At 39.1% G+C, this 12675-nt stretch overlaps 1 protein-coding gene across 2 annotated transcripts in view; it reads left to right on the top strand.

The window, feature by feature from the left end:
* Window positions 1-12675, top strand: part of DNAH11 (dynein axonemal heavy chain 11) — a 349268-nt gene that overhangs the window by 301165 nt on the left and 35428 nt on the right. For both annotated transcript variants that reach the window (XM_053218315.1, XM_053218314.1), the window contains 6 exons: window positions 1703-1867; window positions 3823-3963; window positions 7076-7246; window positions 9540-9662; window positions 11092-11285; window positions 12447-12595. In XM_053218315.1, the coding sequence (XP_053074290.1) occupies window positions 1703-1867; window positions 3823-3963; window positions 7076-7246; window positions 9540-9662; window positions 11092-11285; window positions 12447-12595 (943 nt within the window). The remainder of the gene's footprint in view (window positions 1-1702; window positions 1868-3822; window positions 3964-7075; window positions 7247-9539; window positions 9663-11091; window positions 11286-12446; window positions 12596-12675) is intronic.

Raw genomic sequence — 12675 nt, 5'->3', positions numbered from 1 at the left:
ATTACTTGTACTTTTTTGTTGAAAGGCAGCTAGGATGTACTGGATAATTTGAAGTGAGGCCAATGGAACTTTAGTGTTAGGTTTTATATTTATGTGACTAGCAGTTAGGCTGTGTGTCATGTTTGCTGTAGCTGTTGCTGTCATAGGTTTCACTTTCCTCTCATATCCCTGCTTTTGTCTGTCTGTGTCCTTGGATTTCCCTAGAAACTCCTTCTTAAATAGTCAGTACCTTGCAGCTCTCTGTTGGAATCCACTTTTATTATACTGGGGTCTGTTGATGCAGTGTGGTGGTAAGGTATTGTGGATGAGAAGTATTCCGCAATACTGTGTAATACTATGATTAAATCTCAGGGTTTCTCTCTTCAGAAGAGCTCATCATTTATTTTTATCTCCCCTTTGTGAGAAAAGAGATTGAGGGGAGGCTGAGTTGTCCAATCATCCTTCTCCCTAGGTCAGGTAAGGCTCTGATAATGTAATTTCCATTGAGGGAAGGCTTTTGTTATGAAAACAGAAAGCTCTTGGATATTTTAAAGGGTTGCTTTCCCCCTGGACATATTTTAAAATAGTTGCTTTTCCCCTTCCACTGCCCAAAGCAGGAGTAGATTTTTTTTTTCCTGGTCTTTACTGTGACAACCAGGTAAGTCTCTTAGAGGCAAATTCACAAAAGTATGGAGGGATTCCTAAGACTGAGCTCCCAGAGGTTTAAAACGGGAGCTCTGACTCCAGCAATTAGCCAATTACTCTGTGCATGTTCGCCATCAGCTGATGGTCTTTATTTACCCATCCCTCTGGCTTTTAGAGTGGCAGTTGACCTGTAACCTTAGTTCTTTGAAGGATGTAAGAAGAGTTGAGGATTAGCTTTTTTCCTTTGTGAGGATGGAAATGATGACTTCGAACTTTTTAGATTTGAAGCAGAAGTTTCTTCCTATAGAATAGAATAGAATAGGTTCTTCCTATAGGTTCATGATGTTAAATGATTATGACAGACATTCATTCTCTGGACGCTGGAGTGCACCCAGATCTTAACATATTTTGTGACTTGTTTAAAAAAAATGTTTAACGTTCACTTTTGAGAGAGTGCATATGTGTATGCAAGTTAAGGAGGGGTACAGCAGAGGAGACAGAGGATCTGAAGTGGGCTCTTCACTGACAGCAGTGAGCCCAATGTGGGGCTCAAACTCACAAACCACAAGATCATGACCCGAGCCAAAGTCGGCCACTCTACCGACTGAGCCAGCCAGGTGCCCCTCTGACTTGTTTTAAAATAAGTTTCTAGGGGCACTTGGGTGGCTCAGTTGGTTAGGCATCCAACTTTGGCTTGGGTCATAATCTCACAGTTCATGAGTTCGAGCCCCACGTCGAGTTCTGTGCTGACAGCTCAGAGCCTGGAGCCTGGTTCACTGGAGCCTGATTCAGATTCTGTGTCTCTCTCTCTCCCCCTTCTGTTTGTGCGCTCGCTCTCTCTCTCTCTCTCTCTCTGCCTCTCTTGCATGTGCACGCTCTCTCTCTCTCTGTCTCAAAGAATAAATTAATATTAAAAAATTTTTATATAAGTTTTTAAAGAGGATGATTAGTATATTTTTAATTTTGTATGTTTTTAAGTGTGTTTACTATATATGGTTCCATGAAATTGACAATTAAAGAAACTGCTTACAAACATGAATTTAACCGCCATTTCTCAGACTTTTCTTGGTTTTGTTAGTTGGTTTTGACAAAGCACCAGAATGACTTTAAGATCGAGCTGAAGTATCTGGAGGACGACCTCCTTCTGCGCCTTTCTGCAGCAGAGGGGAGCTTCCTCGACGACACCGAGCTGGTAGAGAGGCTGGAGAGGACCAAGGCGACTGCAGCAGAGATAGAGCGGAAAGTAAGAAGGCCCCAAGGACACCTGGAGGGTCACAGTGCTCCCTTTGAATCAAGTGGTTGGGATCAAAATGTGATCAAACTTGACAGTTTGCTTAAGAGGACTCACTTGTTGTGGATTTAAGGTCATTTAATAAACTGCCCTTAAAAACCAGAATGTGGGGGGCTCTGCCTGGAGCCAGAGGTGGTTGAACTTGTGCCTCTCATAATTCAGCAGAGATCCTGTCATCCACATGAGACTCTGTGAGGCTGTTATTTTTTCTGAGTGACTAAATCTGAAGAGAATTGGAGCCTGCTGGTTTACATGGTGTAAAATATAAAAAGGCTTAGCATCCAGCTCTGGCAAACTGACACCTTCCAGTCTCACCACAGGTTTCCTGGTCTGTTGTACATTTTAGAGAAATATTTAGAGCTAAAGTTGTGTTTACAGGCCTTCACTGGCAGGAGAGAGAGAGCAAGGCATGGTCTCCTGCTGTACTCAGATGCATTATTCACCCTGGGAAACAATGACATTTCCTAAGAGCCAGTAAAAATTTTTATTGAGTAGACTTCCTGCTGAATGTCCAACATATGTCCCAACATGTCATACGTGTGGTAGGCACTTAGGACTTTCACAAGTGTCCATGACCCTTAAAATTCCATTGTGTCAAAGTGGGAGGAATCTCATTTGTTTTCTGCAATATCCTCATTACTTACCAATCTATTAATTACCCAGTTGAGACTGTGTCACCACACATCCTATATGTTTATCTTAATTTAAACAAAGAAATGGAATCCCACATTACTCTGTCCTTTTAAGTAAGTGAATTTTTGGTGGCTCCTAAGATGGTAAAGATTAGAGCAATTAAGTAAATTAGGTCTTAGCTTTGAAGTTAGCTTCTAATTGTCTCTTAAAATGCCTCTTCCTTTCTTCTTAATATATTACTATGTAGGGATTCCCCCTTCTGCTCTATGTTTTATTTCCTTTTATACACAATTATGAAGAATCAAGTCTGTAAGAAAGGTTGGGGGAAAAAAAGCTATCTTAAAAAGCTATAGGAGCAGGGGTGCCTGGGTGGCTCTGTCCATTGAGCATCCAACCTCAGCTCAGGTCATGATCTCATGCTTCATGAGTTCGAGCCCCACATTGGCTCGCTGCTGTCAGTAAAGAGCCCGCTTCAGATCCTGTGTCCCACTCTCTCTTTGCGCCCCCCCCCCCCCGCTCGTCTCCACCTATGCTGTCTCTCTCAAAAATAAAGATAAACATTAAAAAAAAAAAAAAGGTATGGGACCAGCAGTAGTCCTAGATTTAAAAAAAAAAATTTTTTTTTAAGTTATTTGAGCCTTGAATAAAAATGAGTATGTTGGTTGTGGTGGTGGAGGTATTGTTCTTTTAATTATCTTTCTGAATGTACCCAGAGGCTAATAGATAAAGATAAACTAAATGGAAATATATGAGCATATGGATCATCTGGTGCAAAGTCAGAGAGTCATGAGAGTCTTCACATAAAGGCTTTTTCAGTAAACATGGCTATTGGATATATCATTGACCTTGGCTGCTTTCGTATACCTTGTTGACTAATAAAGTTATCAGCATTGAACTGACCCAGCAGACTTGTAAGAGCTATCCCAGGGAGGTGATATAGCTGGGTTATTAAACCTGAAAAAGAGAGGGGAGGCAGGAAGGTGACATTACTCAGAACAAATTCTGTGAAACCACAGCCCCTAGTCAGATTTGCTTAATTTGTAACCATAAAACAGCTAGAGTCAGGTCTATTCTCACTGAAAACTCAGTTTATGAAAAGAATTATTTTAAAATATGAATCTAATAATTTTAGAAAAACTCAAGCACATAAATTTCATACATGTTTTCTGTTTTAATACGAACAATTTTTCATTTCAGATATGTCCCTTCCATCACTTGGGTAAGTATAAAGAATATGAAGAGTAAGTGGCCTATGTTGTTTGATCTCACCGTAGGTGATTGAAGCTAAAGAAAATGAAAAAAAAATCAACGAGGCCCGAGAATGTTACAGACCAGTGGCAGCGAGAGCGTCTCTTCTTTATTTTGTTATTAATGACCTCAGAAAAATTAACCCCATCTACCAATTCTCTTTGAAGGTATGCTGAATAGGCTAAGAAAAAATTTCAGTTTCATGAGTTCAACTTGTTTCTGGAAGTTTGGAATTTACTTTTAAGCAATTGGTATATATCCAGTAAGGAGTTCTGAGGATCTAGCCAGCAAAAAAAAAAAGAAAAGAAAAGAAAAAGAAATTCTCATTTTCTCTGGAGCTTTTATTTGTAATTTTTAATAAGGCTCTGAGATAATTATGTGGCATCATAATACATTTGGTTTTGTTCTTAAACAGAGTCTTGAGTTTATTATATATAAGGGAATTCTCCTTGAGACTCCTATACTTTTTTTGTAAAGCCATAAGTGTCTTATAAAAAGATTACCCATATTATTTTGTTATAGTGGGAGAGAGAGTGAGAGCAACTATTCATTAAGTCCCTCTGTTACATGCAAGACATTTTTATACCTTGGTTCATTCTTAGGCTTAAAACATCTCAGTAAAGTATTTTATCCCTATTTTTTTTTTAAAAACTAACATTTTGAAATAAATTGCTCTGTAATTCACATCATAATAATAAGAGGCAGGATTTGAACTCATGACTATGATCCCAAAGGCCATGCTCTTTACTTTGCATCATTGTACTTCTGGGCAGTATTCATTCATGCTGTCGCTCAGTTTCTAAACAAATAGCTATTGAGATCAATCATGCCAGATGTTGTGCTGGTTACTCAGTGTACAGTTTTGAAAAAAACGAATATATGGATGTGTGTGTGTGCGTGTGTGTGTGTGTGTGTGTAAAAGTGATAAGTACAATGAGAGAGAATAGTAAAGATGGAGGTGCTGTTTTACTCTTGGTTCAGGGAAGGCCTCTCAGAAGAAGTGACATTAGAGTTGATTCCTATAGAGTTTAGCCATGTATGAAATGTTTGCAGAAAACAAGGATGTGTGGGACATGAATGAGTTTGGGATTCCAGGTGGTGAATGAATGTATGTGGCTGGAGGGTAATTAATGAGTAAGGGAGAAGATGACAAGACAGGACTCTAGAGAGGTGGGGAAGTCTAGATCATAGGAGGCCTCATTGGCCAAATGGGGGGTTTTGGATTATAGTTTGTCTGAAAAAAGAAGCCATTGAAAGGTTTGAAGCAGACGTCTGATAGAATGACAAGACTCAAAAGTTAATAGACTTGTCATATGGTTTGAAGCTAAAATAATCCTTAGAAATGGACTGGATATGGAAAATAAAGAAGAGGAAAAGAGTCAAGAGTAATTAGCAGGTTTTGGTTTAGGTTTAGGTTATGATCTCAGGGTCATGGGATCGAGCCCTGTGTCTAGCTCTACACTGAGCATGGAACCTGCTTAAGATTCTCTCTCTCTGCCCTTCACCCCCGCTCATGCTTGTCCCCCTGCCCCTCACTCACTAAAAAAGGAAGAGAGGGAGGATGGATGAATTGGTAAAGTGAACCCAGCCACAAATAAAAAGAATAATATTTTATGCCCAAGTGGAATTTATACCAGGAAGACAAGCTGGTTAAACATTTAAAAAATAACACAAAACAACAGAGAAAAGCCATATGATCCCTTCAGTGGATGCAGTCAAAGAATCTGACAAACTTCAACACCTGGTTAATGTCTCAATGTGAAAAAGGGCATCTACAAAAATCTACAGCTAGTAATATACTTGATGTTGAAAAACTAAATGCTTTCCCCTAAGATCAGGAATAAGAATGTCTTTTCTCAACACTTCTATTCATTACTGCCCTGCAGGTTATCCCCAGTGCAACAATATAATAAAAGGCACAGACATTTTAAAAGAAGGAGTGTCTTTTTTTCACAAATGACTTAATCATGTGTTTAGAAAATCTTCAGAAATCTACCAAAAAAAGCTACTAGGACTAAGAAGTGAGTTTTTAGCAAGATGGCAGGATATAAAGGCAATACTCAAAATCCATTGTTTTTATATATGAAGAACAAACAACTGGAAAATAAAATTAATAACTCAGTACTATTTACAACAGCTTCCAAATTCACGAAACTCTTAGGGATAATTTTAACAAAACAAATACAAGATCTGTGTGCTAAGTGCTGCAAAAACATTGTTGAAATATACCATGGAGAGAGATACCATGTTTGTGGATTAGAACACTCAGTGTTATTAAGATGATCTTTGGTCTTTCCAAATTGATCTGTAGATTCAATTCCATCTCAGCCAAATCCCTGGAGGCTTTTTAAAAATAGAAATTGGCAAGCTGATTCTAAAATTAAAAGGATTTAAAGTAACTAAATAATTTTGAAAAAGAAATTAAAAGGATTTAAAGTAACTAAATAATTTTGAAAAAGAACAACAAATTTACACTACATGATTTCAGGGCTTGTTATAAACTGATATTAATTGGCCTAAAGAAAAACACCCGAGACAATTTAATGAAGAAGGGATAGCTTTGATAACAAATGGTGCTGAGAAAACTCGATACCCACAAAGAATAAAATGAACCTTAAACATTACATCACATTTCTTACAAAATTAGCTCAAAATGAATAAGCAAAGCTATGAGATTTCTAGGGAAAAAAATGGGAGAAAATCTTTGGGCTTTGGGTTAGGCAAAGATTTATTAGGATACAATAGAAAGGAAAAAACTAATAAATTGAAACTTATCAAATTAAAAATTTACGGTCTTCAAAAGACATGAAGAAAATAAAAAGGTGAATTACTATTAAAACCTCTTTCCAATGCTTATATCTAACAAAAAACTTATCTCAGAATATATAAAGAAGTTGGACAACTCAACTAAACAATGAAAGATTTGAACAGACATGTCCTGTACTGAGTCATGAGTATTGCCCATAAGCCCATTTTTAAGTGCTCAGTATTCATCAGAAAAATGCAGCGTAAAAGCAGAAAGAAGTATTACTATGTACCAAATAGAATGGCTGCGATTTTACAAGACCGACAGTAACAAGTGTTAGCACAGGTACAGTACTGCGACTCTTTCACGTTGCCAATGAGGATGCAAAGTGGTAAAAACCATTTTGGAAAACAGTTTGGCACTTTCGTATAAAGTTAAACAGAAAGCGATCCCCCATTTTGGCTGCGTGTGGGGGGCTAGCTAGACATCAGGCACTAGTTTCCATCCTTTACCAGTCACTTTAAATTCCCCAGGCTTTCAACAAGCTGTTCCACAGAGCAATTGAGCAGGCTGACAAGGTGGAGGACGTGCAGGGCCGCGTCTCAGTCCTGATGGAGAGCATCACCTATGCCATCTTCCTCTACACCAGCCAGGCACTGTTTGAGAAGGACAAGCTCACCTTCCTGTCCCAGATGGCTTTTCAGGTAAGGAAATCAGTCATTTGAAAGCATCCTCAGAACTGAAGTCCTACACCTCTGTTTATTATGTGCTTTCCTTGCATTGAAGGGAGGCATGACACCTTTTTTGGAAGCCCTTGGTGGCACGAGGTGAGTTTGAGTTTCCCAGGGTAAGCTTGGACTTGTGACAACCTTTCAATCGGTCCCAGGGTGTTGGTTTGGGTAGGTATGTGCTGTAAGCCACCACATCAGCGATCACCCTGAAAAACAGAACAACTTCTCCTCACTTCTTAGGTCTTGTGCAGAGCCTCCTGGATGTTACCAGGGAGATTCTTTCTGGTTTGTTTTTGTTTGTTTGTTTGTTTGTTTGTTTGTTTTTAGATAGATAGCACACATCGGGGAGGGGCAGAGGGAGAGGGAGAGGGAATCTTAAGCAGACTCCATACCCAGTGCAGAGCCCAAATCGGGACTTAATCTCACGACTGTGAGAACACGACCTGCGCCGTAATCAAGAGTTGGATGCTTAACTGACTGAGCCACCCAGATGCCTGGAGATGCTTTAAGATAAGAATTATGAGTCCACATTTGGATGGTCCTAGGATTTTCTCCGTCCCTTTATAGACCAGTGAATGGGTAAATGAGCTGCAGGTTTCACACTGCCACCTTCAGTGAGAACTGCTATCCTTTTATTTATCTATTTTTCAATACGGACTCCAGCAAAAGACTTTTTTAAATAAAGGTGCCCACAATAAGAAGAAAACATCGAGGACTACATGCCTAGATGAAATAAGCATGTTGTCCTATTATTAGTTTGTTTGCTCTATACCTTTTTCTGTCAACCCAGTTCTTGATGGAAGGTCATTGCCTGGTCTGCATTGTGTCCTCCAAAGTGCTTTGTCCAAAGAAGGCATTTTGTAAATACCTGCTGTTAATAATGATAAACTGTTACTTTCAGTATTTTTGGTCATTGTCGATTCCTTTGGGTTATAAATGAGTATATAGGTGTAGGTGTTCCATAATGTATGTGATAAACAGGAGCGAGATATTACAAAATTAAATTGTTGTTTGTATACATATTACTCATTAGCAATAAAAGGCCAAGAATGAGAATACATGAGACATACATACACACATACGCACATCTATTTAAAACTTTCTCCTAGGAAGCCATAGATAAATTACAGCTTATCTCAAATCCTGACAGTTTCTGTAAATCAAAGCTTCATATATATGGCAATTATTTATTAAAATAAATTGAATTAAGAACAAATCAATTAATCAAATAGTCTTTTAATGTGTTACCACCCATAATGCATTTTGAAAATATCTAGAGTTTTAAAATAGCATAAAACTCAAAATTTTACCAGTTTAACTTTATATGGTGTTAAAATATTTAGGTTGAAATTTGGGAATATTTCAGCCTCCTGTCCCCCTCAGAAATGTTCTTTCTATGGACTTCTTATCAAGTTCCTAATGTAGGTGTCTAAAGTTTATTTCTGTTTATACTGTGCTTGTTTAGTTGTATCTATAAAACAGTAATTTCCAATTTTTCTCAATCTCACATATAAGAAAAATATGTCATCTCATATGTCAAACTTCTTAAGTTTATTAGATGTTATTTCTATACCAAGACTAATAATATTAGTTCTACCTTCTATTTAGTAATTTGGTCCATCATCACCTCAGGCTTTTTCAATTTGTTTAACCAGACCTTTTTTTGTTGTTTGTTTTAAAGAAGTCTCTTTAAAAAAAATCTTTTGAAGTTTATTTATTTATATTGAGAGAGACAGAGACAGCATGTGAGCGGGGGAGGGGCAGAAAGAGAGAGAGAGAGAGAGAGAGAGAGAGAGAGAGAGAGAGAGAATCAATCCCTAGCAGGCTCCACGCTGTCAGCACAGACCCCAACGTGGGGCTCAAACTCATGAAACTCTAAGATCATGACCTGAGCCGAAATGAAGAGTCAGACCCTTAACTGAATGAGCCACCCAGGTGCCTCTGTATAACAAGTTCTAAGACAAGTTTGAGTTCACAGCAAAAGCATAAATAGGAACAAATATTTCATATATTTTGCTAATACACATGTGTTAAAATTGAAATAAACCAGTCTTCATAATTATTTGCTATTAGATTTTCAGTCAAGTCAAGATCATGGACTTAATCTAAGACTTCTTAATTCAGCTTTAGAACAGATACAGACCTATGGAAATCTCAGCAGACTTGGTTCTGTGTATTCAGTCCTATCTGTTAAATGGTGACTACCTCCTGTGCTGTGATTTTGATATAAACTAAGTGACCTTTTTCAATTTTGTGTACCCTAAAGATTTTGTTGAGAAAGAGAGAGATAGACCCTTTTGAATTGGATTTCCTGCTTCGATTCAAAGTTGAACACACTTACTCGAGTCCTCTTGACTTCCTAACCACTCAGTCTTGGAGTGCTCTAAAGGTATGTTAGGAAGACGTTTTGTCACTTTCTAAATCTTATGTCTCAGTTCTCATAAATGTAGAAATGTTTTAGAAGAAATACAAGTGATATATACTATTTCATTTGTAGAGATATGTAATGTGATCTTCTTTAATCCATCTTTGTATTACTAAATTATAAAGTGATTAATTTCTTACTTGGAAGTAAAGGAACTTTTGCCCTATTTGTGAGTGGGAAAACTCATAAATATGTATAGTCTGCAGGAACTTCGGTAAAAGTCAAGGAACAGAAGGGAACATTTTTGTCAATTTACCTAAAACCAGTCTCTTTCTTTCTTTTTTTTTTTTTAAGTTTGTTTATTTTAGAGGGAGACAGTGAGGGAGGGGCAGGGAGATAGGAGGACAGAGGATCTGAAGCAGGCTTCACACACCAGGGAGCCCGATGCAGGCCTAGAACTTACAGATCATGACCTGAGCCAAAGTCAGATGCTCAACCAACTGTGCCACCCAGGCGCTCTTTTCTTCTTTATATTTGTCCACTTTTTCCACATAGTTTTGTCAATTACACAACAACACAGTGATTTATTCTCACTGTAAACTGTTTGAGCTGAACAGAATGTTGTCGAGAAAAAAGCAATGGTTATTCATCACCCTCAGTTATCAATCAATCCTTACCTTATTTTTCTGTCAGAAGATCCTGTTGTTTAAGAGTTTATTTTGTTTAAAACAAAATATTCTCCTAGACTCAGGGATTCCTTAAAGATGCTCATCATTTGCTAACCTTTGCCACACCCTTTTTCTGAGAAGGAAACATTTCTGTCCATTGGAAATAACCATCATCCCTTATTTTTATAGTATAGTTAGGTTTATTTTTAATGGAGTTTTTAAATTATTTAGAATTATGAATTCAAGTCCAATTGATGATCAGTTAGGACCTCATTCAAAGGGATGATGAAAGAAAAAAGTTTTACAAAGAATATATTATCATGGTATGGGAAGAAGACGAAGGGAATCAAACCAGGAATGGGGATGGAAAAAGGAAGAAAAGGAGCTGTTACTGAAACTGTTGGGAAATGAAGTTATGGGAGAGAGCCAACCCCTAGGAGCTGTGGCATTCGGTAGAGGAACACAGCCACTGCCAAACTATGTCACCACAGGGAAAGAGCTGAGGAAGAAATACCCCTGCTTCTCTCTGCTCCAGCCCTCTAGTCTCTTGCTAGTGCCTCCTCTTGGCCAAACCCAACCAGACCAGAGAACCAGAGAATTTAGTTCAAATAATCCTTAGTGGTCACCCTCTTAGCAGAGCAGAAAAGGGTGCAGAGTGAATCTGGTGAGGAAATGATGACTATCCGGCACAGCTTGTTCACACAGGATCCAACACATCCGCTAGTCTTTATCTCAAACTGTAAGCTATTTACACCATTCCCATCTGTTCCCCTGTTGTATGACAGGCAGTAGCCCTGATGGAAGAATTTCGAGGCATAGACCGAGATGTGGAAGGATCTGCCAAACAGTGGAGGAAGTGGGCGGAATCCGAGTGTCCAGAAAAAGAGAAGCTACCCCAAGAATGGAAGAAGAAAAGTTTGATACAGAAGCTGATTATTTTGAGAGCGGTGCGCCCTGACAGAATGACATATGCTCTCAGGTGGGGCAGTTAGCATTTTTGGAAATTCAAGTTAACTTCGAGGACACCTGGTCTTAGGGGCTGGAGTATCTGGTGGAGGCATTTATGGTCCATATTGATGAGAAATGATTCTGCTGAAAATGTGATATTGTAATCACTACTATTGTTGAAACTCACTGAACACTAAACTAGGCTAGTCTCTAGTCAGACTGAGCCCATCTTGCCTGAAAACGTGACTTGTGACATTAGGAGGGGAGACAGGGAACCACTGGAAATATTCTAGCAAGAGAGATGGGTGTCATCAGAGTTCAGAGGCCAGGGGCATGCATTATTCCAGTGCGACTTCCACTGTCTTTATTTAGTGGTGGCGTTTGGGCTCTGAAGATTTTGCCCATCAAACAAAAAGGATTTCTTTCATGGAGACGCTAATAGTCTTATAACTTTACTACCGGTGCAATTTAAAGCAGGAACCCTGTCTACATATTCGTCCGTGTGTCCTCTCTCTTTGCCCTCTCGACTTCTAACTGGTAATGTGCTGCTTAATTCGCGCAAGTCACGTTCGCCTCTGAATTTACCAGAGTTCTCACCTTCCTTCCTAACAACGGCATTCCCGCACCTCAGGTTTTTCTCCTCCACTTTGTTCAGCTAATTTCCCCTTTGCAGAAGCCTCTGCATACCCTACTTTACAAGTTAATTCTGCTTAGTAGTAGTACTTACTTTCTGCTAAATCCGATGCTGCTGGAAAATAATCCCTGCTTAATTGAGCTTCCCTGTGTTAGAAACACCCCAAAAAGCATTTGTATATTCATGAGAAGCCCAGCAGGCCGGAAAATTGCACTGTGGCAAATCTAATGAACTGTTAATAAGTAATGGGGGATCTGGCAGGAGATTTGGGGGATACAAAGCCACAGGCAGGCAGCTGGTGGTACTCAGAGGGGGGTCTCTGTAGCCCCCAAAATGGAACGTAGACTTCTGATTTTCAGAGCTTCTAAAGCAGGGAGGGATTTCACTGACACTAATGCATTAGAAATCTAGCTGGATTTATATCGTTGTGTAAAAACATCCCATGTAATGAACATGGTTAGCGTCCTTCCTGTGACTATGATTTAAGCTGATCCAAGTTGTAGCCCTTTTCAAGGTCATGAGCATTGATCGTGTCTTTTGCATTATTCTTTTTTATAGGAATTTCGTGGAGGAAAAACTGGGTACAAAATATGTGGGGAGGACCAGATTGGACTTAGTTAAAGCATTTGAAGAAAGCAGCCCAGCCACTCCAGTTTTCTTCATTCTGTCTCCAGGGGTGGACGCCCTTAAAGACCTAGAGATCCTTGGTGAGGGGCCAGGAGGCTTGCCTTCCCACCCTCCCCCTTGCCCACGGCCTGCCTGACCTTCTCTCCATTCACAGTTACCT

This window comes from Acinonyx jubatus, chromosome A2 (genome assembly GCF_027475565.1).
Source record: "Acinonyx jubatus isolate Ajub_Pintada_27869175 chromosome A2, VMU_Ajub_asm_v1.0, whole genome shotgun sequence".
In the NCBI taxonomy this organism is placed as follows: Eukaryota; Metazoa; Chordata; class Mammalia; order Carnivora; family Felidae; genus Acinonyx; species Acinonyx jubatus.
This window is presented reverse-complemented; position numbering and strand designations above follow the sequence as displayed.